Below are 20,265 nucleotides of genomic sequence, written 5' to 3'. Positions count from 1 at the left end.
GGGGGGGGGGGGGGGGAAATAATAATAAAAAATAAAAATTAAGTCAAAGAATGCATTATTCAAAGTATTGAAAGTCCTAACTTATCATGTCCTTCTGAATACAAGTATAATATACACATAATCAGTAAATTTGCACCGTACTTACTAAATCCCTGTGGATAAAGCAGTTTCTCTCCAGATACTCCATTCCTTCACAGATATCTTGACATGCACTCAGTAGCATCTCCTTCCTAAGTTTTCCTTTCCTCTCTCTGAGATAGTTAAGCAGGCAGCCATTTTCCATAAACTCCGTCACAATATAAAGGGGCTTCTGCTGTATACACACTCCATAAAGCTGAACGAGCCTTGAATGAGATAACTTCCTGTTGAAAAAAACACAGACCCGAATCGTTTTTGCATTCTGAAGTGTTTGAAATCAACTGGTGATATTTACTAGTTCCATATAATGTTCATCATCAAGCTACGATTAAAATTAACCCAACCACAGAGAAAGAACAGTTTCCTTTCTACTTTATGTGCTGAGAAAGTGGGGTTGAGAGTTTATGCAGTCCTTCCTGTCACTGTACATACAGAATAGTACATGCCCCATGTTCTGCTTTTCTCTTTTCCATTTTGTAAGCCTTTTGCTTCCTCTGTACCGCTGCTCCTTGCCCAGTTTCTGAACCCTGAGTTTCAACCTCCCCAACTGCAGCTGCTTAGACAAAAAATTCTGGACAGGAGGGAGGAAAGAGTAATTGATATGCATTAAAAAAGAATATTAAATTCTAAAGAATAAAGGCATTTAAAGGAAATTTTTAGATTAAGTTGAAGACTGAAAAACATTTACCAACGTGAAACCCTTCTCTGTATTTAGTAATCACACACACACACACACACACACACACACACACAAGTGCTCAAATACTGCCTGATAAAGTACACACACTAAAATAATCTTTTTTTTTTTTTAATTTATTTTTGGCTGTGTTGGGTCTTCGTTGCTGCACACGGGCTTTATCTAGTTGTGGCGAACAGGGGCTACTCTTCGTTGTTGTGCGTGGGCTTCTCATTGCGGTGGCTTCTCTTGTTGCAGAGCACGGGCTCTAGGCGCCCTAGCTTCAGTAGTTGTGGCTCGCGGGCTGTAGGGCGCAGGCTGAGTAGTTGTGGCGCATGGGCTTCGATGCTCCGTGGCATGTGGGATCTTCCCAGCCAGGGCTCGAACCCATGTCCCCTGCATTGGCAGGCAGATTCTTAACCACTGCGCCACCAGGGAAGCCCCCTAAAATAATCTTTTTAGTCATTTATACTTCAAAAGTTTATTGTTTCTTCTCGACTATAGTATTCAGTTTTTAGAGAAATTAGAATTACTTATATATTTTTACTATTATAAATGTAATTAGTTCACATATTTTCCTATATGCACTGCTACTAATAAGCTACATCCAGAGACTTAAACCCGTAGTTAATCAACTAAAATAAAGGATCCTTTAAAAGGAATGCAGTGTTATAATAACTTAAAGAAAATGTCATGCTCCTAAACAAAAGAGCTGAATTCAAGTTGTTTTATCTCCTATTGATGCATGACCAGAAGCAACTTATTTAAAATTTCTAAGCCTCAGTTTTTTCACATGTAAAATAAGGATAATAAAACCTGTCCTTCTTTCTTCCAGTGAATATTAAATGAGATAATGAATGTGAACGTATTATAAAAAGTATAAACCATGGTAAAAATATAAAGATAAAATTTTTAATTTTAGTAGAAATTTATGGGCTGAAAAAAAGACTGGTTTTCTTTCATTTTCCTAAATAATCTTTTAGCAGGTACTCTGGAAACACCATGAGTACAGGCCCCCAATTTAGGTTATATTCTAAAATATGGTAATTAAGAACACAGTAGAGATTTGAAGTTACTCTGCTAGTGCACTGGAAAAACTACACGGGATGACAATTTTGGCCCCTACTATAAGATCTGGCATATAGTAGTTGCCCAATAAATATTTGTTGATTATTATGTTAGCTAAGACTATGGACTTTGTACCCAGACAGTTCACAGTTTTGGTTACAATTAGACACTACCAATGTTCTGTTGAGGAACTGTGGGCAAATTACATAAGTTTTCAAAATCTCCTTATTATCATGTATAAAATTGGGGTCTTTTTTTTCTTTTTTTAAATTAAGTTATTTTTTTATACAGCAGGTTATTAGTCATCCATTTTATACATATTAGTGTATACATGTTAATCCCAGTCACCCAATTCATCACACCACCACCACCACCACCACCAGCCACTTTTCCCCCTTGGTGTCCATACGTTTGTTCTCTACATCTGTGTCTCTACTTCTGCCCTACAAACTGGTCATCTGTACCATTTTTCTAGGTTCCACATATATGCGTTAATATACAATATTTGTTTTTCTCTTGCTCACTTACTTCACTCTCTATGAGCCTCTAGATTCATCCACATCTCTACAAATAACCCAATTTCATTCCTTTTTATGGCTGAGTAATATTCCATTGTATATATGTACCACATCTTCTTTACCATTCATCTGTCAGAGGGCATTTAGGTTGCTTCCATGACCTGGCTATTGTAAATAGGGCTGCAATGAACATTGGGGTGCATGTGTCTGTTTGAATTATTTTTTCTTTGGGTACATGCCCAGGAGTGGGATTGGTGGGTCATGTGGTAATTCGATTTTTAGTTTTTAAGCAACCTCCATACTGTTCTCCATAGTGCCTGTATCAATTTACATTCCCACCAACAGTGCAAGAGGGTTCCCTTTTCTCCACACCCTCTCTAGCATTTGCTGTTTGTAGATTTTCTGATGATGCCCATTCTAACTGCTGTGAGGTGATACCTCATTGTAGTTCTGACTTGCATTTCTCTAATAATTGGTAATGTTGAGCAGCTTTTCATGTGCTTCTTGGCCATCTGTATGTCTTCTTTGGAGAAATGTCTCTTTAGGTCTTCTGCCCATTTTTGGATTGGGTTGTTTGTTTTTTTAATATTGAGCTGCATGAGCTGTTTATATATTTTGGAGATTAATCCTTTGTCCGTTGATACATTTGCAAATATTTTCTCCTATTTTAAGGGTTGTCTTTTTGTCTTGCTTGTAGTTTTCTTTGCTGTACAAAAGCTTTGAAGTTTCATTAGGTCCATTTGTTTATTTTTGTTTTTATTTCCATTACTCTAGGAGGTGGATCAAAAAAGATCTGGCTGTGATTTATGTCAAAGAGTGTTCTTCCTATGTTTTCCTCGAAGAGTTTTATAGTGTCTGGTCCTACATTTAGGCCTCTATACATTTTGAGTTTATTCTTCTGTATGGTGTTAGGGAGTGTTCTAATTTCATTCTTTTACATGGAGCTGTCCAGTTTCCCAGCACCACTTATTGTAAGGACTGCCTTTTCTCCATTGTATATCCTTGCCTCCTATGTCATAGATTAGTTGACCCTAAGTGTGTGTGTTTATTTCTGGGCTTTCTATCCTGTTCCATTGATCTATGTTTCTGTTTTTGTGTCAGTACCATATTGTCTTGATTACTGTAGCTTTGTAGTATAATCTGAAGCCAGGGAGTCTGATTCCTCCAGCTCTGTTTTTTTCCCTCAAGACTGCTTTGGCAATATGGCGTCTTTTGTGTCTCCATACAAATTTTAAGATTGTTTTGTTCTAGTTCTGTAAAAAATGCCATTGGTAATTTGAGAGGGATGGCATTGAATCTGTAGATTGCTATGGATAGAATAGTCATTTTCACAATACTGATTCTTCCAATCCGAGATCATGGTATATCTCTCCATCTGTTGGTAACATCTTTAATTTCTTTCATCAGTGTCTTATAATTTTCTGCATACAGGTCTTCTGTCTCCCTAGGTAGGTTTATGCCTAGGTATTTTATTCTTTTTATTGCAGTGGTAAATGGGAGTGTTTCCTTAATTTCTCTTTCAGATTTTTCATCATTAGTGTATAGGAATGCAAGAGATTTCTGTGCATTAATTTTGTATCCTGCAACTTTACCAAATTCATTGATTAGCTCTAGTAGTTTTCTGGCAGCATCTTTAGGATTCTCTATGTATAGTATCATGTCATCTGCAAACAGTGACTGTTTTACTTCTTCTTTTCCAATTTGTATTCCCTTTATTTCTTTTTCTTCTCTGATTGCCGTGGCTAGGACTTCCAAAACTATGTTGAATAATAGTGGCAAGAGTGGACATCCTTGTCTTTTTCCTGATCTCAGAGGAAATGCTTTCAGCTTTTCACCATTGAGAATGATGTTTGCTGTGGGTTTGTCATATATGGCCTTTATTATGTTGAGGTAGTTTCCCTCTATGCCCACTTTCTGGAGAGTTTTTATCATAAATGGGTGTTGACTTTTGTCAAAAGCTTTTTCTGCATCTGTTGAGATGATCATATGGTTTTTCTTCTTCAATTTGTTAATATGGTGTAGCACATGGATTGATTTGCGTATATTGAAGAATCCTTGCATCCCTGGGATAAATCCCACTTGATCATGGTGTATGATCCTTTTAATGTGTTGCTGGATTCTGTCTGCTAGTATTTTGTTGAGGAATTTTGCATCTATAGTCAACAGTGATATTGGTCTGTAATTTTCTTTTTTTGGAGTATCTTTGTCTGGTTTTGGTATCAGTGTGATGGTGGCCTCATCGAATGAGTTTGGGAGTATTCCTTCCCGTGCAATTTTTTGGAAGAGTTTAGAAGGATGTGTGTTAGCTCTTCTCTAAATGTTTTATAGAATTCACCTGTGAAGCTATCTGGTCCTGGACTTTTGTTTCTTGGAAGATTTTCAATCACAGCTTCAATTTCATTACTTGTGATTGGTCTGTTCATATTTTCTATTTCTTCCTGGTTCAGTCTTGGAAGGTTAAACCTTTCTAAGAATTTGTCCACTTCTTCCAGGTTGTCCATTTTATTGGCATAGAGTTGCTTGTAGTAGTCTCTTAGGATGCTTTATATTTCAGCAGTGTCTGTTATAACTTCTCCTTTTACATTTCTAATTTTATTGATTTGAGTCCTCTCCCTCTTTTTCTTGATGAGTCTGCCTAATGGTTTATCAATTTGTTTATCTTCTCAAAGAACCAGCTTTTAGCTTTATTGATCTTTGCTATAGTTTTCTTTTTTTTCTATTTCATTTATTTCTGCTCTGATCTTTATGATTTCTTTCCTTCTACTAACTTTGGGTTTTGTTTGTTCTTCTTCGTCTAGTTCCTTTAGGTGTAAGTTTACATTGTTTGAGATTTTTCTTCTTTCTTGAGATAGGTTTGCATTGCTATAAACTTCCCTCTTACAACTGCTTTTGCTGCATCCCATACATTTTGGATCATCGTGTTTTCATTGTCATTTGTCTCTAAGTATTTTTTATTCCCTCTTTGATTTCTTCAGTAATTTCTTGGTTATTTAGTAAAGAATTATTTAGCCTCCATGTGTTTGTGTTTTTTACGTTTTTTCCCCCATAATTGATTTCTAATCTCATAGCATTGTGGTCAGAAGAGATGCTTGATATGATTTCAATTTTCTTAAATTTACTGAGGCTTGATTTGTGACCCAAGATGTGATCTATCCTGGAGAATGTTCCGTGTGCACTGGAGAAGAAAGTGTAATCTGCTGTTTTGGGATGGAATGTCCTATAAATATCAATTAAATCTATCTCGTCTATAGTGTCATTTAAAGCTTGTGTTTCCTTATTAATTTTCTGTTTGGATGATCTGTCCATTGGTGAAAGTGAGGTGTTAAAGTCCCCCAATATTATTGTGTTACTGTTGATTTCCGCTTTTATAGCTGTTAGCAGTTGCCTTATATATTGAGGTGCTCCTATGTTGGGTGCATATATATTTATAATTGTTGTATCTTCTTCTTGGATTGATCCCTTGATCATTATGTAGTGTCCTTCCTTGTCTCTTGTAACATTCTTTATTTTAAAGTCTACTTTATCTAATATGAGGATTGCTACTCCAGCTTTCTTTTGATTTCCATTTGCATGGAATATCTTTTTCCATCCCCTCACTTTCAGTCTGTATGTGTCCCTAGGTCTGAAGTGGGTCTCTTGTAGACAGCATATAGATGGGTCTTGTTTTTGTACCCATTCAGCGAGCCTGTGTCTTTTGGTTGGAGCATTTAATTCATTCACGTTTAAAGTAATTATCAATATGTATGTTCCTATAACAATTTTCTTAATTGTTTTGGGTTTGTTTTTGTAGTTCTTTTCTTCTTTTGTGTTTCCCACTTAGAGAAGTTCCTTTAGCATTTGTTGTAGAGCTGGTTTGGTGGTGCTGAATTCTCTTAGCTTTTGCTTGTCTGTAAAGCTTTTGATTTCTCCGTCGAATCTGAATGAGATCCTTGCCGGGTAGAGTAATCTTGGTTGTAGGTTCTTCTCTTTCATCACTTTAAATATATCATGCCACTCCCTCTGGCTTGTAGAGTTTCTGCTGAGAAATCAGCTGTTAACCTTATGGGAGTTCCCTTGTATGTTGTCATTTTTCCCTCGTTGTTTTCAATAATTTTTCTTGCTTTCTTAATTTTTGTCCATTTGATTACTATGTGTCTCGGCATGTTTCTCTTTGGGTTTATCCTGCCTGGGACTCTCTGCCCTTCCTGGATTTGGGTGGCTATTTCCTTTCCCATGTTAGGAAAGTTTTTGACTATAATCTCTTCAAATATTTTCTCAGGTCCTTTCTCTCTCTCTTCTCCTTCTGGGACCCCTATAATGCAAATGTCGCTGCATTTAATGTTGTCCCAGAGGTCTCTTAGGCTGTCTTCATTTCTTTTCACTCTTTTTTCTTTATTCTGTTCTGCGGCAGTGAATTCCACCATTCTGTCTTCCAGGTCACTTATCCGTTCTTCTGCCTCAGTTATTCTGCTACTGATTCCTTCTAGTGTATTTTTCATTTCAGTTATTGTACTGTTCATCTCTGTTTGTTTGTTCTTTAATTCTTCTAGGTGCTTGTTCTTTAATTCTTCTAGGTCTTTGTTAAACATTTCTTGCATCTTCTCGATCTTTGCCTCCATTCTTTTTCCGAGGTCCTGGATCATCTTCACTATCATTATTCTGAATCCTTTTTCTAGAAGGTTTCCTATCTCCACTTCATTTAGTTGTTTTTCTGGGGATTTATCTTGTTCCTTCATCTGGTACATAGCCCTCTGCCTTTTCATCTTGTCTGTCTTACTGTAAATGTGGTTTTTGTTCCACAGGCTGCAGGATTGTAGCTCTGCTTGCTTTGCTGTCTGCCCTCTGGTGGATGAGGCCATCTAAGGGGCTTGTGCAAGTTTCCTGATGGGAGGGACTGGTGGTCCGTAGAGCTGGGTGTTGCTCTGGTGGGCAGAGCTCAGTAAAACTTTAATCTGCTTGTCTGCTGATGGGTAGGACTGGGTTGCCTCCCTGTTGGTTGTCTGGCCTGAGGCGACCCAAAGGGAGCCTACCCAGCTCTTTTGTGGGGCTAATGGCGGACTCTGGGAAGGCTCATGCCAAGGAGTACTTCCCAAAACTTCTGCTGCCAGTGTCCTTGTCCTCATGGTGAGACACAGCCATCCCCCACCTCTGCAGGAGACCCTCCAACACTAGCAGGTAAGTCTGGTTCAGTCTCCTATGGGGTCACTGCTCCTTCCCCTGGGTTCCAGTGCACACACTACTTTGTGTGTGCCCTCCAATAGTGGAGTCTCTGTTTCCCCAAGTCCTGTCAAAGTCCTGCAATCAAATTCCTTCAAAATCTGATTCTCTAGGAATTCCTCCTCCCGTTGCCGGATCCCCAGGTTGGAAGCCTGACATGGAGCTCAGAACCTTCTCTCCAGTGGGTGAACTTCTGTGGTATAAGTGTTCTCCAGTTTGTGAGTCACCCACCCAGCAGTTATGGGATTTGATTTTATTGTGATTGTGCCCTCCTACTGTCTTATTGTGGTTTCTCCTTTGTCTTTGGATGTGTGGTATCTTTTTTGGTGAGTTCCAGTGTCTTCCTGTAGACGACTGTTCAGCAGTCAGCAGTGATTCCGAGGCTCTCGCAAGAGGGAGTGAGCACACGTCCTTCTACTCCGCTATCTTGAACCAATCTCTAAAATTGGGGTCTTAATAGAACCTACCTCATAGAAGTGTGGTGAGGATTCATTAACTCATTCAATAATCCACAAATATTTGTTGAACACCAACTACATGCTAGCCATTATTTTAAGCACTCACCCGGTTGTAGAAGAGAGATAAATAAGGTCCCATTATCATGGAGCTTACGTTCTACTGAGGGAGAAACAAAACAAATACATGTGAAGCTTGGGAGTAATGACAAGTGCTTTCATGGAACTAATACAAGGTGATACAACAGAAAGCATTTGGGGGTGGGACTGCCAATTAAACAGGGTAGACAGGGGAGATCTCCTGGTAGAGGTGACATTTAAGCTGTATGCTTACAAAAAGGAAGGTAATATGCCAAGCTGTATATTCTTGGCAGATAGAGCCCAATGTATGTCAGCTATTTAACTTTTTAAAGATGAATGTATTTGCAAAAGGACATTAGAATGGGACTTTTCCTGCCTCGCTATCAAAATATCAGGAAAAGGGCTTCCCTGGTGGCGCAGTGGTTGAGAGTCCGCCTGCCGATGCAGGGGACACGGGCTCGTGCCCCGGTCCGGGAAGATCCCACATGCTGCGGAGTGGCTGGGCCCGTGAGCCATGGCCGCTGAGCCTGTGCGTCTGGAGCCTGTGCTCCGCAACAGGAGAGGCCACAACAGTGAGAGGCCTGCATCCCGCAAAAAAAAAAAAAAAAAAAAATCAGGAAAAAAAATCAACCCAAGAACACATTATGTCCATCTGAAATGACTTAAAAATAAGCATGTAGCCTCATTCCTGCCTCCATAAATTGCCAGGAACTATTTCTCTTCTCCACACTCCACTCAGACACTCAAGTAACCAGAGAGCAACAACCCAAACATTCAAATAAAAAGAACTGTAGTTTAGCAAAAGGGATCCTAACAATGTATTATGATATTTGAAGTAAAAGTGATACCTTTTCCCCCAAAGTTTAAACTGCCTTTATGAGATGCATGTATTTATTTATTTTAATTTTTGGCCACGGCATGCGGCATGTGGGATCTTAGTTCCCCGACCAGGGATCAAACCCGTGCTCCCTGCATTGGGAGTATGGAATCTTAACCACTGGACTGCCAGGGAAGTCCCTAGATGCATATATTTAAACATCTCAGAAGGGGGATTTAAATTCTAATTCTTTCTTTTTTGATAGGGATTCTAGTATGACTTCAACTTTCCCTGAATCATATGTCTCCCCTTCATTCTTTTCTTATCATACCTATTTAATCCAATACACAGGAATATAATTTTTGTCTGTCCTTTAGATGCAGGAAAACCTTGGTCTGATGCAGGTAGTATCAGGGAGAAAAGGCCAGTAGGGTAACCAAGGGGCACAAAAACATCTTTGAGAAACTGATACCACTGGAAAGTTGTGTTTATCATTAACTTCTCTCAGAATTCATTTTATTCTAAGTGGATGGAAAGAATAGTTTGATAGTACTTGGAGTATGGGTTGAGAGCCCCAAGAGACACATTGCTCTGCCTTCAAATAATGGATCAAGTTAATCACCACTTGTTTTGGGGGGTTTGCTTTTGTTTTTGTCAGTTGGGGTCTGCAAATTTGGAACAGAACTAAATCGCTTTGGATAATAAAACAGAATCTAGGTAATGCCACCTGTGGTCTTCCTTCTTTACCACATTGCTCTTCCTCTAAGTAAATGTTCAACAAGTACTTAAAGAATATTGATTTGAATTGTGCCAAATTATTGGCCTAACCTGGTACAGCCCAGGTTACTGATATAAACCATAGCCACAGGTTCAACTGAGGCAAAAGGCTGAATCTGGGAAATGCCAGAAGCTAAGATCATCGTCCAATGATCTGCAAAGAGCCACATCTGTTAGACCTCATGATTCTTGAATTCTCTGAAAGCAAATAGTATATCCTTATATTACTATTTAGACAAAATCAAGATTTTTGCTTCTGGGAAAAGGAAAAGAATGTAGTCATTAAGCACCTATTATTGAGCTGAAAAGAACACACCTACTTGTCACTTTCATAGATTATCTCATTCAATTCACACACGCTGATCCAGTGAGTGAGGTATTGTTATCTCCATTTTACAGGTGAGGAAGTTGAGGCTTAGAAAAGTGAAATAACTCAGCCAGGTCACACAGAGGTCAAATAATTTGCCCAGGTCCCACAACTAGCTTGGGCAGAGTTGTGACACAAATCCAGATGTGACTGACTCCAAAATCTGTGTTCTTTCCATGACACCAGGATGTTGTACGATACTTATCTGGGTATTGTATGTACTTACATCATCACTTTAGCCTCTTCAATGAAATCCTCTTCAGACATTGAGCCTTCATTGATGGCCTTGATAGCTACCTGGACATGTGCTCGCCATTGGCCTAAATAGACCACCCCAAACTGGCCGCTTCCAACCTCCTTTACAAAATCCAACTCAGATGGATCTATCTCCCACTTTTCTGGAAAAGTAAAACATCCATGTTACAAGTAAGGAAAAACATGTTAAATTTTTAGAGCTAGAAAAAATTTAGGAATTTTCTCGACCTATTCTCTTCTTTTTCAGAGAGGTTTAAAAAATTTATAAATGAGTGGAAAGGACCTATAACCATTTTTAATAGTCTTATTGTGGCTTAAAAGTATAATTCCAGAATTCAAGTATAAAAATACAAACCTCACTTACATGGACAGGAATTATAGATATCAAAACACGCTTTGTCTTTCCAGAAAGACCCAGGATGAAACAGTTCTGTGCCTTTCTAAACTAAACCTGCCAAAACCAGACCTGGAGCCTAAATATTTATGTCCCCAGTCTGTTTTTATCCTGGTGAGTAAACTTGTGAGATTAGATAAAATTTGGGGTCCCCCATCTCAGTTTCTTTTATTTTCCTTTGCCCACTGCCACCCCTAAAGGGCTTTCCTGCCCTTTCTCCTTTGTGAAAAGTCTGATCAATTCATCTGATAAATATTTTCAATATTAAGATTCTAACCCATATCTAAGTGTATGTTTGAAATGATGCTTGCATTACTGAATATTTCTCACTCTAAAGAAGTAAATCAAGAAAAAAAGAACTGTTTTTAAAATAACCCTTTGGAAAACAGAATTAAATCTTAACTTTTTAGTAACCACTTTTATACAGCAACACCACCATCTGCTGGAACTTTAAAATAATGCATTTAAAAGAACTGTAATGGCCAGTGACCCCTTGTACCAGGCTTTGCAACGTACTCCCCTTCCCAATAGTAGGTGTGTTTTTAAAATAACATGGGAGAATATATTCATGACCTTGGGACTGACATAGATTTATTCAACAGAATATAACTATAAAGGAGAATACTGATAGATTAAATTTCATAAAAATCCTATTTATCAAATACACCCCATTAAGAAAATGAAAAGGTAAGCCACAGACGGGGAGAATATATTTCTTAAAACATATAACCAACAAAGAATTCCTATTCAAAATAAGAATAAATCGATTAGCAAAAGGCAGATAATCCTATTCTTTAAGGGTTAAAAAAAACTTGAATAGCGTATTCTCTCACAAAAGACAATATCCAAATGGTCACTGAACCTATGAGAAGTTGATCAACATAATTAGTCATCAGGGAAATGCTTATTTAAACGAAATGAGATGCCACTACACATGCACCAGATTGGCTAAAATGAAAACAAAAACCAAACCAAACCAAAAACAAAAACCACAAGAATACCAAATATTGGCAAGGGCAAAGATGTGGAACAGCTGAAACGTCCATACACTCTTTATTAAAGTATAATCTGGTATAAACTCTTTATAAAACTGACTAAATCTGAGTATGTTCATATTCTACGACCCAGCAATTCTACTTTTAAGTATATATCCATCATTGTCGGGGCATATGTGTGTGTTAAACGTTATCAAAAGGCATACAAGAATGTTCATAATAATATTATTTAGAAGAGCCAAAAATGGGTTACAACCCAAAAGGCTATCTAAAGAAGGATGGGCAAATCCATTGCGGTGTAGTCACGCAACGCAGCAGTTCACGGCAATGCAGGTGGACCAACCACACCCAGCATGGCGGGTGAATTCACATGTGGAAGGATGGACGAAAGAAGCCAGACATGGATGCCCGGTGTCCAATTTCATTTATATAGGGGAGTCAAAACCAGACAACTCAGGCTCTAGACTTACGAACTGTGTACTCTTCTGGATACTGAAAAATTGAAAAGTTTTTTAATTAAAAATATCCATGTTTAACTTAGATAAATGGCTAATGAGAGAAATTTTTAAACACATAGTATTTACGGGGCAGAGGAATCATCTAGGCACCCATAACACCCCGAAATCACCTTTCCATCCCAATTCACAGCGACCCTGAGTCCTGCTTATCTGTTACACAATAATTGTGTCATCTTTTTTTTTTTTCCAGTATATTCTGAGTCCCCCTAATGAGATAAATTTAAGGCAATAAAGTATCACCAAATTAGAAAGCAGGATTCTTTGGCTCTTATTTGTTCTCACAGATTTGCAACTATCACATTCACTAGAAAATAGTTCAAATCAAACTTGGTCCAAGTTCTATTCGAAAAAGGTGACAAGGACACTTTTAGCAACTCATTTTAGCAGGTTCTCTTGGGGAGAAGTCATTTCCCAGCCACCCACATAACCAGAGAGCAACAACCCAAACGTTCAAATAAAAAGAACTGGAATTTATCAAAAGGGTTCCAAATAATGCATAATGAAATTTGAAGTAAAAGTGAAACATTTTTCCCCAAAGTTTAAATGCTCTTAGGAGCTGCATATATTTAAACATCTCAGAAGGGAGATTTAAACTTTGAGGAGAAATATAGCTAGACAGACTCTACCTCAAAAGAGCTGAGAATTTAAAGAACATAGAGGGAACTTGGGGTAGGTTCTTCACTGGATTTGATTTTTACACATGTGCATACTTTACCATAGCTAAAACCAGCTGTGGCCGGCAAACAACTGCCCATCAGCCCAACTGGGTGGCGGAGACGGGACATGAGCCCTGGGGAGAAAAAAAGTCAGCATTTCAGTCCTAGTTACTAGTACAAAAGAAAAAGCCAAATACACTAGAATATAGTGCTATTCCTTAAATAGATCAGACAAAAAAGCATTCTACAGTTAGTCTGTTTGCTTATTTTTCCCATTAGAAAAACACTTTTCACAAAATAATATATGCTCATTGAACAGAAACTAAAGAATCCAAGAAAATACAAAGATGAAATAAAGGTCCCTTACAAAATCTTAGTATCCAGAGATACACTGTTATCACTTTGGTGAACATCTTCGCAAAAATTTCCTTATGCGTGTTTGAAATATCTGATATGTTTCACAGAAATGTAAATGTTTTGCTCCAAGATTTTTACACTCAAAATGTAATTGACATGTGTCAATGACTATAAATAGACCTTAAAATTATTTCCAAGATTTCACTATTGTAAAATATGCTGTATATTTTTGAACGTATATCTGTATCCACCTCTCAAATTACTGCCTCAGGCATAACTTCCTTAAAATGTGACTTCCTGATCAAAGCGTGTCTAGAAAGTTTGTACTAATTCATTCAACCACCAACAGTGTCTAAGTGTACCCATTTCCCCATCCTCCTCTTGAGAGTAGTTTATTATTATTTTTTTAATAGCACGGTAGAGTAATGAGACTTCTTTTGATTGGGTCCACATGTAGTATTCCATAGAGTCAATTTCAGTTTTTGTTCAACAAACATTTATTATTTAGTTCTTCAACTAACATGTGTTGAAAGACTGCTTTGTGCCAAGCATTACCTAGATGGTGGGAGACAGCAGTGAGTAAGACAGCGATGGTCCCTACTCTCATGAAGCTTACATTCCAGTGGGAACAGAGAAAATAAACAAGTACATGCACACACAAGAAAAAGCAGATGATGAGTAGATGAAGCAGATGAAGCAGAGTAGATGAAATAGAGCTTCTTTAGAATGAGTGCCCACAGAAGGCCTTTCTGACAAGACGACAGCTATGCTTACATTGATGGAGGAGTAACCATCTTACAAGGATGAGGAGGAACAGCATTACAGGCAGATGGAACAGCATGTGCAAAGGTTGGAAGACGGGAACAAACTTGGCCAACATAAGGACAGAAAGCAGCATTATTAAGTGCCCATTGTGTGCAAGACACTTCTCTAAGTAGATCCCAAAGACTCCAGAGGACCAAAGATGAGGAAAATGAGGACTCTGCACACAGGAGCTCCATCTCAGTGAGGGAAGACAGGCAGAGAGAGGCAATTTCAATGTAAAAGGAGTAAGTTCTGTGATGAAGATACGCAAGGTGCTCTGGGACACAGAGGAAGAGCACCCCGCACATTGTTGGATTCAAAGAAGTCTTCTGTCAAGAGATGATACCTGAGATGGATCTGACAAAAGGAGTCCACATTGTAGGCAGAGGTAGCAGCATGAGATGATATTGATACTTAGAGGTATGATGCAGGAAGAGCTATTTGAGCAAGGAGTGAGAGGTAGAAGGGGCAAGAAATTATACATGAGAGGTAGGTTATATTCTGGTTGTGGTCAAGGCTTTGTATGCTTTGCAAAGGAGCATTACACCCTCCTGCAGGTGAGAGGGAGCCATCGAAAGATCCTAAATAAGGGAGTGGTGTAGTCAGATTTACATTTCGATACATCATTCTGGCATCAGTATAGAGGACGGATGAGGGGAAGCCAACCTTGAAGGCAACAAGACCAGTGAAGAGGCCACTGTAATTATCTAAGTGAACAATGATTAGGGCAGTACTAGTACACAGGGAGAGGCAGGGACCTACGTGAGACATATATAGGATATGAAATTAATTGCACTTGATAATTAATCAGAAGTGCAAGGAGAATGGATGTATCTATTCTGACTTCCATGTTTCCAGCCCCTGTAATTGGCAAGATGATGATACAATTATCTGATGATGAAACACCAGGAAGAGTAAATTTGGAAGGAAAGTAGTAGTATAAGACGAAGAGCTCCATTTCCTCATTGAAGTTCAGGGCATGTGGGATTGCAGGTATCTGTGTCTACCAGGCAGGAGAATCATGCAATTGAGGTATAGTTGATGTACAATATTATGTAAGTTACAGGTGTAGTGTAGTGTTTCACAATTTTTAAAGATTGTACTCCATTCATAGTTATTATAAAATATTGGCTATATTCTCTGTGTTGTACAATATATCCTTGTAATTTATTTTATACATAATAGTTTGTACCCCTTAGACTTCAATTTTCTTAATGAAGTAGATGGTTAGGCAATTTACTCATGGGCAGTGGATAATACTAGAAAGGGGGTCTTGAGGAGAATGGTAAAAGTGCGAACAGAAAACAGGAAAGGATGCTTACCAGTGACTCTGAAGACCTAGTTGGGGTTAGAGCCCTCATGAAGTTGGGACTCTATAACACATGATCAAAATAAAGAACATAATAGGAATTTCCTTAAGACCCTAACACCTTCCTCTAACTTCAAAGTTTTTGTTTGCCAAATATTTTTATTCTGTGAATTACTTCCCCTGGTTTAGTGATGGTTTGTCTCTCTGATAGGAAAAAAAAAAAAAAATGAAGTTGGGACTCTATAACACATGATCAAAATAAAGAACATAATAGGAATTTCCTTAAGACCCTAACACCTTCCTCTAACTTCAAAGTTTTTGTTTGCCAAATATTTTTATTCTGTGAATTACTACCCCTGGTTTAGTGATGGTTTGTCTCTCTGAAAGGGAAAAAAAAAAAAAGTCTGTCACTCTCTTTGCATTGTCCTTACTTCTGGTAAAGAGATGGATTGTCATGAGCTAAATGGATCGGAAGTCAAAAAGTAGACGGGATAGTCACGGGTTTCAATTCACAGCCTCATCTAAACTGGATCCTCCAATGATCTAAGTTGCCTCTTTCTGGAGGAGATGACAGTCATTAAACATAGGCTCTGGAGCCAGTAGGTTCTACAGCTCCAATGGTTTCAAAGATTTCTGTGAATTCAAATCTCAGTGCAAACACTTATCAACGGTGTGCCTTGAGCACAACTCATGCCTCAGTTTCCTCTTCTGTAAGATAGAGACATCAACAGCATCTACCTCATTGGATTTCTCTGAAGATTAAATAAATAAATATACATAAATAGGGTCTGGTCCAAAGTAAGTCTTCAGTAAATATCAACTATTTCTGAGTCCCATGCCTTTCCTCTTATCATCCTTCTTTCTCTCTGTCTTTTCTCTTTTCTACTTTCTTTTCTCCCTAATAAACAGCTGTCACAGTTAGAAGTTCTCAACCCCTGTTTTTCTTTTTTTTAATTGCTTGATCTAGCTTTAATTTTAAAAGTTATCTGTGTGGTAGTTTTTACATTATAAGAATAATTTATATACATTGTAATTTTTTAAAACCCTAGCGCAATCTACAAAGCAGAAAATAAGTTTCCCTTACCCCCAGTCTCATTCCCCAGAGGTAAACGTTAACAGTTTGTAGTCTGTTATAATCTTATTAGTTTAAAAATTATTACCTAAACTGTAACAGGATTTTTCTATGTATGCACGTATGTGTGAATGTGTATATTTACTTTTCAAAAGTAAGACTATAAATATACTGTTTTGCACCTTTTTTTCTTTACTAAGCAACTTATCACTAACATCTTTTCAGGTCAGCACATCCTGATCTGCCTCGGTATTTTTTTTTAACGTCACCACCACCACCACTCTGTTTCTTAAATTTTTTCTTTGAAGGAAGGGGAAAGAAGAGTGTGAAGAAGAAAACTCCTGATTCTAAGGGTTTCTATCTCTAGCCACAAACATGTCCTCACTGGCCCCGCTCAGACATGTTGCCACTTCCTCTCTAACCAAACGCCCAGTGACCATCAGGAATACCCAGGTGGACTCACTCCATAAGTGAATAAAAACTTCCTTGGATTTATTGCTGATATTTAGAACCAGTGTAATGGAAAAGTGGCCGCTTTCCGAAAGGGATTTGTTTGGGCATCACAACTTTTCATGAGAAAAATCTAAAAAAAGTACTGCATGTCAAGAAGTCGAAAGAATATGAAAGTTACAGTGGGTTCCAAATTCTACAACACTGAGGTAAGGAGATTCCCCCCATGGGCTCAGAGTAGTCCAGTACAGGTTGGACGAGGGCTGACGACCAGAGCTGTGGTTGTAATTGTGGTGGAACTTTCTGGAATTCTATATCTTTCCATAGATGATAGGTTTGCAAAAATAGCCATTATTGCAAATTACAGCTGGGAAAGGGGGTTAAATATGCCTCTGGTATATTCAAGTCAAATTGTAACTGTGTAAGGCTGTGTCCTGTGTAAAACATTTTCTGTTTTCCATACAAGAAAGAACAGAGAATGAGACATTTAAGGGTAATTTTCTATTGCAACTTTCTAAAGTTAAGAGCAAATTTATAGTGGCAAAGAGAAAGAAGGAGTCTTTAGGACATTTGAAATTCTATTACATTTAGCTCCATGTAAATTTCAAGAACAGATGCATAATGACTAAATGGCCTTTTGCTTCTTTGTCATCTACCATTTTTCTAACCTGGAAGAAATGTAAAAAAGTCAACCTCCCTCTTGCCACCTGACTAGAGAAACAAAAACGCATCAACGAGGAGGAGAATTGCACAGAAGACAGGTTGTATTTCGACTCTTAAACATTTCTACAGGGATATTTGCTCCTGTTCAGTGTCTGACCAGAGATACATTGCCTCTCTGGGGCCTGGCTCCCCAGCTCTCCCAGCCTGAAGTTTCTGACTTACCAGCTGCATTGTGATGGTGATACCAGATCAACTCGGGGATTGATTGAAAGAGGTGTCTTTCAGTCACATACCACTGTCCTGAGTCATTCCTTTTAATCTGATAATGTTTGATGGTAGCCTCCATACTTCTACAATCAGTAAAATGTGAGTTCATAAACAAGCAAAAGACCACTCTGGAACCAAGTCAATCATTAAGCAAAAGGACTCCACCTCTAAAACTCATATCCTAGTAACACTACACACTGAAGAGCAGATAGGATTAAATTAAGCAGGTGCATCCCCATCCCAGGAAAATTCCTCAGCTATGGTACTGGGGTCTTAGATTCAAACATAACTTCAGCGAAAGTTGTCTAGGTGACAAGTCTAGTGTCCAAAAATGTACAGCTCGTAATGGACACTTATGAGCATTTATTGAATCAAGTACCAGTTCAGTGAATGAATAAATGCACTGTGAGAGATGTGAGACAAAGGAGGGAGGAAAACCAGTATCGGGTGTATTGATGAGCAGGTTTGCTATGGGCAGCTGGGGCTTAATCCCTCTAGGAAGCAATGAGAGTCTGCGGAACATAGCTCAGAGTCTTCCCACTAAAGTGCAAAGGAGCTGAAGGGCTTATCCTCCACTCCTCATGGATGGGGGGGTCACCTAGGAAGCTAACTCTCAGGTACTTCCAGTCCACCCCTGGGGACCACAAGAACCCACAGCCAGAGAACACCCTCAGGCAGAAAAAAACAGGAAGCTTTCTGAGTACAAGAGAGCTCTCTGCAGGGTAACCCAGGGGTAAACCAAGGTGAGGAGAGAATCGCACTAGCAGTGTCTGCTACAACTAATCAAATCTCCTCTCTTGATGCTTGAGAAAAGGAGATGAGAGAGTTTAAGTAACTTATCCAATGTCACACGCAGAGCTTGTTAGGGGATAAAATTTGAACCAATTAGTTGTCCCAAGTTCGAGGCCAGCAATTTTCTATGTTAGGCTCTCACTTACATTCTCTGTGTGATGGTGTCTCCATAACAATGACTGTCCCAGGGACTGCTATTTCTAGAGAGACCAAAATAACAACTGCTTACCTCCCAGCTCTTATAAACACAGAAATGGTGTAGGATCCCAAATGTCTTGAATCTCTGACAATAAATGCACCTTCTTTAGACTGCAAAACAATTCATTCATTGTGCAAGTTTATTCCTTATTAGGAAGAAACACAAACATCTCAATAATGAAAACCAAAGCTATACTGACTTACTATAAAAGGATGATACTGTTTTTACAAGTAAACACAATCTTATCTCTTAAACCCTTTATAGACTTAAATGTCATAACTATAGAATAAAATATAATTGGGACAAGAATTTGCAATGCATGAGTATTTTTTTTTTTTTAATAATACACAACGTATTTATTTATTTATTTATGGCTGTGTTGGGTCTTCGTTTCTGTGCAAGGTCTTTCTCTAGTTGTGGCAAGTGGGGGTCACTCTTCATCGCGGTGCGCAGGCCTCTCACTATCGCGGCCTCTGTTGTTGCGGAGCACAGGCTCCAGACGCGCAGGCTCAGTAATTGTGGCTCACGGGCCCAGTTGCTCCATGGCATGTGGGATCTTCCCAGACCAGGGCGCGAACCTGTGTCCCCTGCATTGGCCGGCAGATTCTCAACCACTGCGCCACCAGGGAAGCCCCTAATGCATGAGTATTTTAAAACTTTGCTCCTGATTTTTCTAAGAATTCTGCATTTGACAGCCTTGTGCCCCACCATTCAGTTATTTTTGTTCTACTGATCAAGATAATAGATAAAAATAGCTGATGAATAAGAAGAATTCTGAGACAGACTGACAGGATTGTTCTTTAGAGGAAAGGAAACAACACGGTAAGTGGGGGTGAAGGAGGCAGAGAGGAATACGTCTGGGAAGATGAGGAATGGAACGAGAGACCAGAGCTCATGATATGGATGGAAAGAGAATAGACTTGGGAGAGTCTGGAGAGAAGAGCGAGGACAGCCATTCTGCTTGCTCTAGGGATACAGGAGAGGCAGAAGGAGAAATGGCAGGAGGGAAGAATATTATAAGTTTGATGGTACATTATCAATTGGATCCCCACTGACATTCTTTGGGAAACTCCACTAAAGCTGAAAATTGCTTTCAAATAAGCTTAAAGTTTGGACTGCTTGGTTTAGTTTGATACCATAAAAAAATGTTCCCCTTATTAAGTGTGCTTACACTCATGAAGAGGAAAATATCTCAGAATCTTGGCAGACCCGTGAGAGTTTACACTTATCAAGTGCTGGTGGGTTGCTTGAGAACTGCACAATCCAAACAGCATGATACAACTCCTCAAGATGAACATAATACATCTTCTTCTTCTCTTTCCAGATGCTTTTACCAAGAAACAAGCCTCATTTTCTGGTCAAATGTTTTAACCAATAGAAAAGAATAGAGAGCCCAGAAATAAACGCACGCTTATATGGTCAAATAATCTGTGACAAAAAA

At 38.7% G+C, this 20,265-nt stretch overlaps 1 protein-coding gene across 1 annotated transcript in view; it reads right to left on the bottom strand.

Moving 5' to 3' along the window:
* TXK (TXK tyrosine kinase) overlaps window positions 1–20,265 on the bottom strand; it is a 48,623-nt gene that overhangs the window by 10,354 nt on the left and 18,004 nt on the right. Inside the window, exons 6-10 of the mRNA XM_007450967.1 lie at window positions 18,855–18,934; window positions 17,789–17,916; window positions 12,971–13,045; window positions 10,320–10,491; window positions 146–362 (exon numbers count right to left, since the gene is read on the bottom strand). Of these exons, the coding sequence (XP_007451029.1) occupies window positions 146–362; window positions 10,320–10,491; window positions 12,971–13,045; window positions 17,789–17,916; window positions 18,855–18,934 (672 nt within the window). The remainder of the gene's footprint in view (window positions 1–145; window positions 363–10,319; window positions 10,492–12,970; window positions 13,046–17,788; window positions 17,917–18,854; window positions 18,935–20,265) is intronic.

The sequence above is a fragment of the Lipotes vexillifer genome, unplaced genomic scaffold, assembly GCF_000442215.2.
Source record: "Lipotes vexillifer unplaced genomic scaffold, Lipotes_vexillifer_v1.1 scaffold404, whole genome shotgun sequence".
Taxonomy (NCBI): Eukaryota; Metazoa; Chordata; class Mammalia; order Artiodactyla; family Lipotidae; genus Lipotes; species Lipotes vexillifer.
Note: the sequence above shows the minus strand (reverse complement) of the source record. Positions and strands in the feature narration are given on the sequence as shown.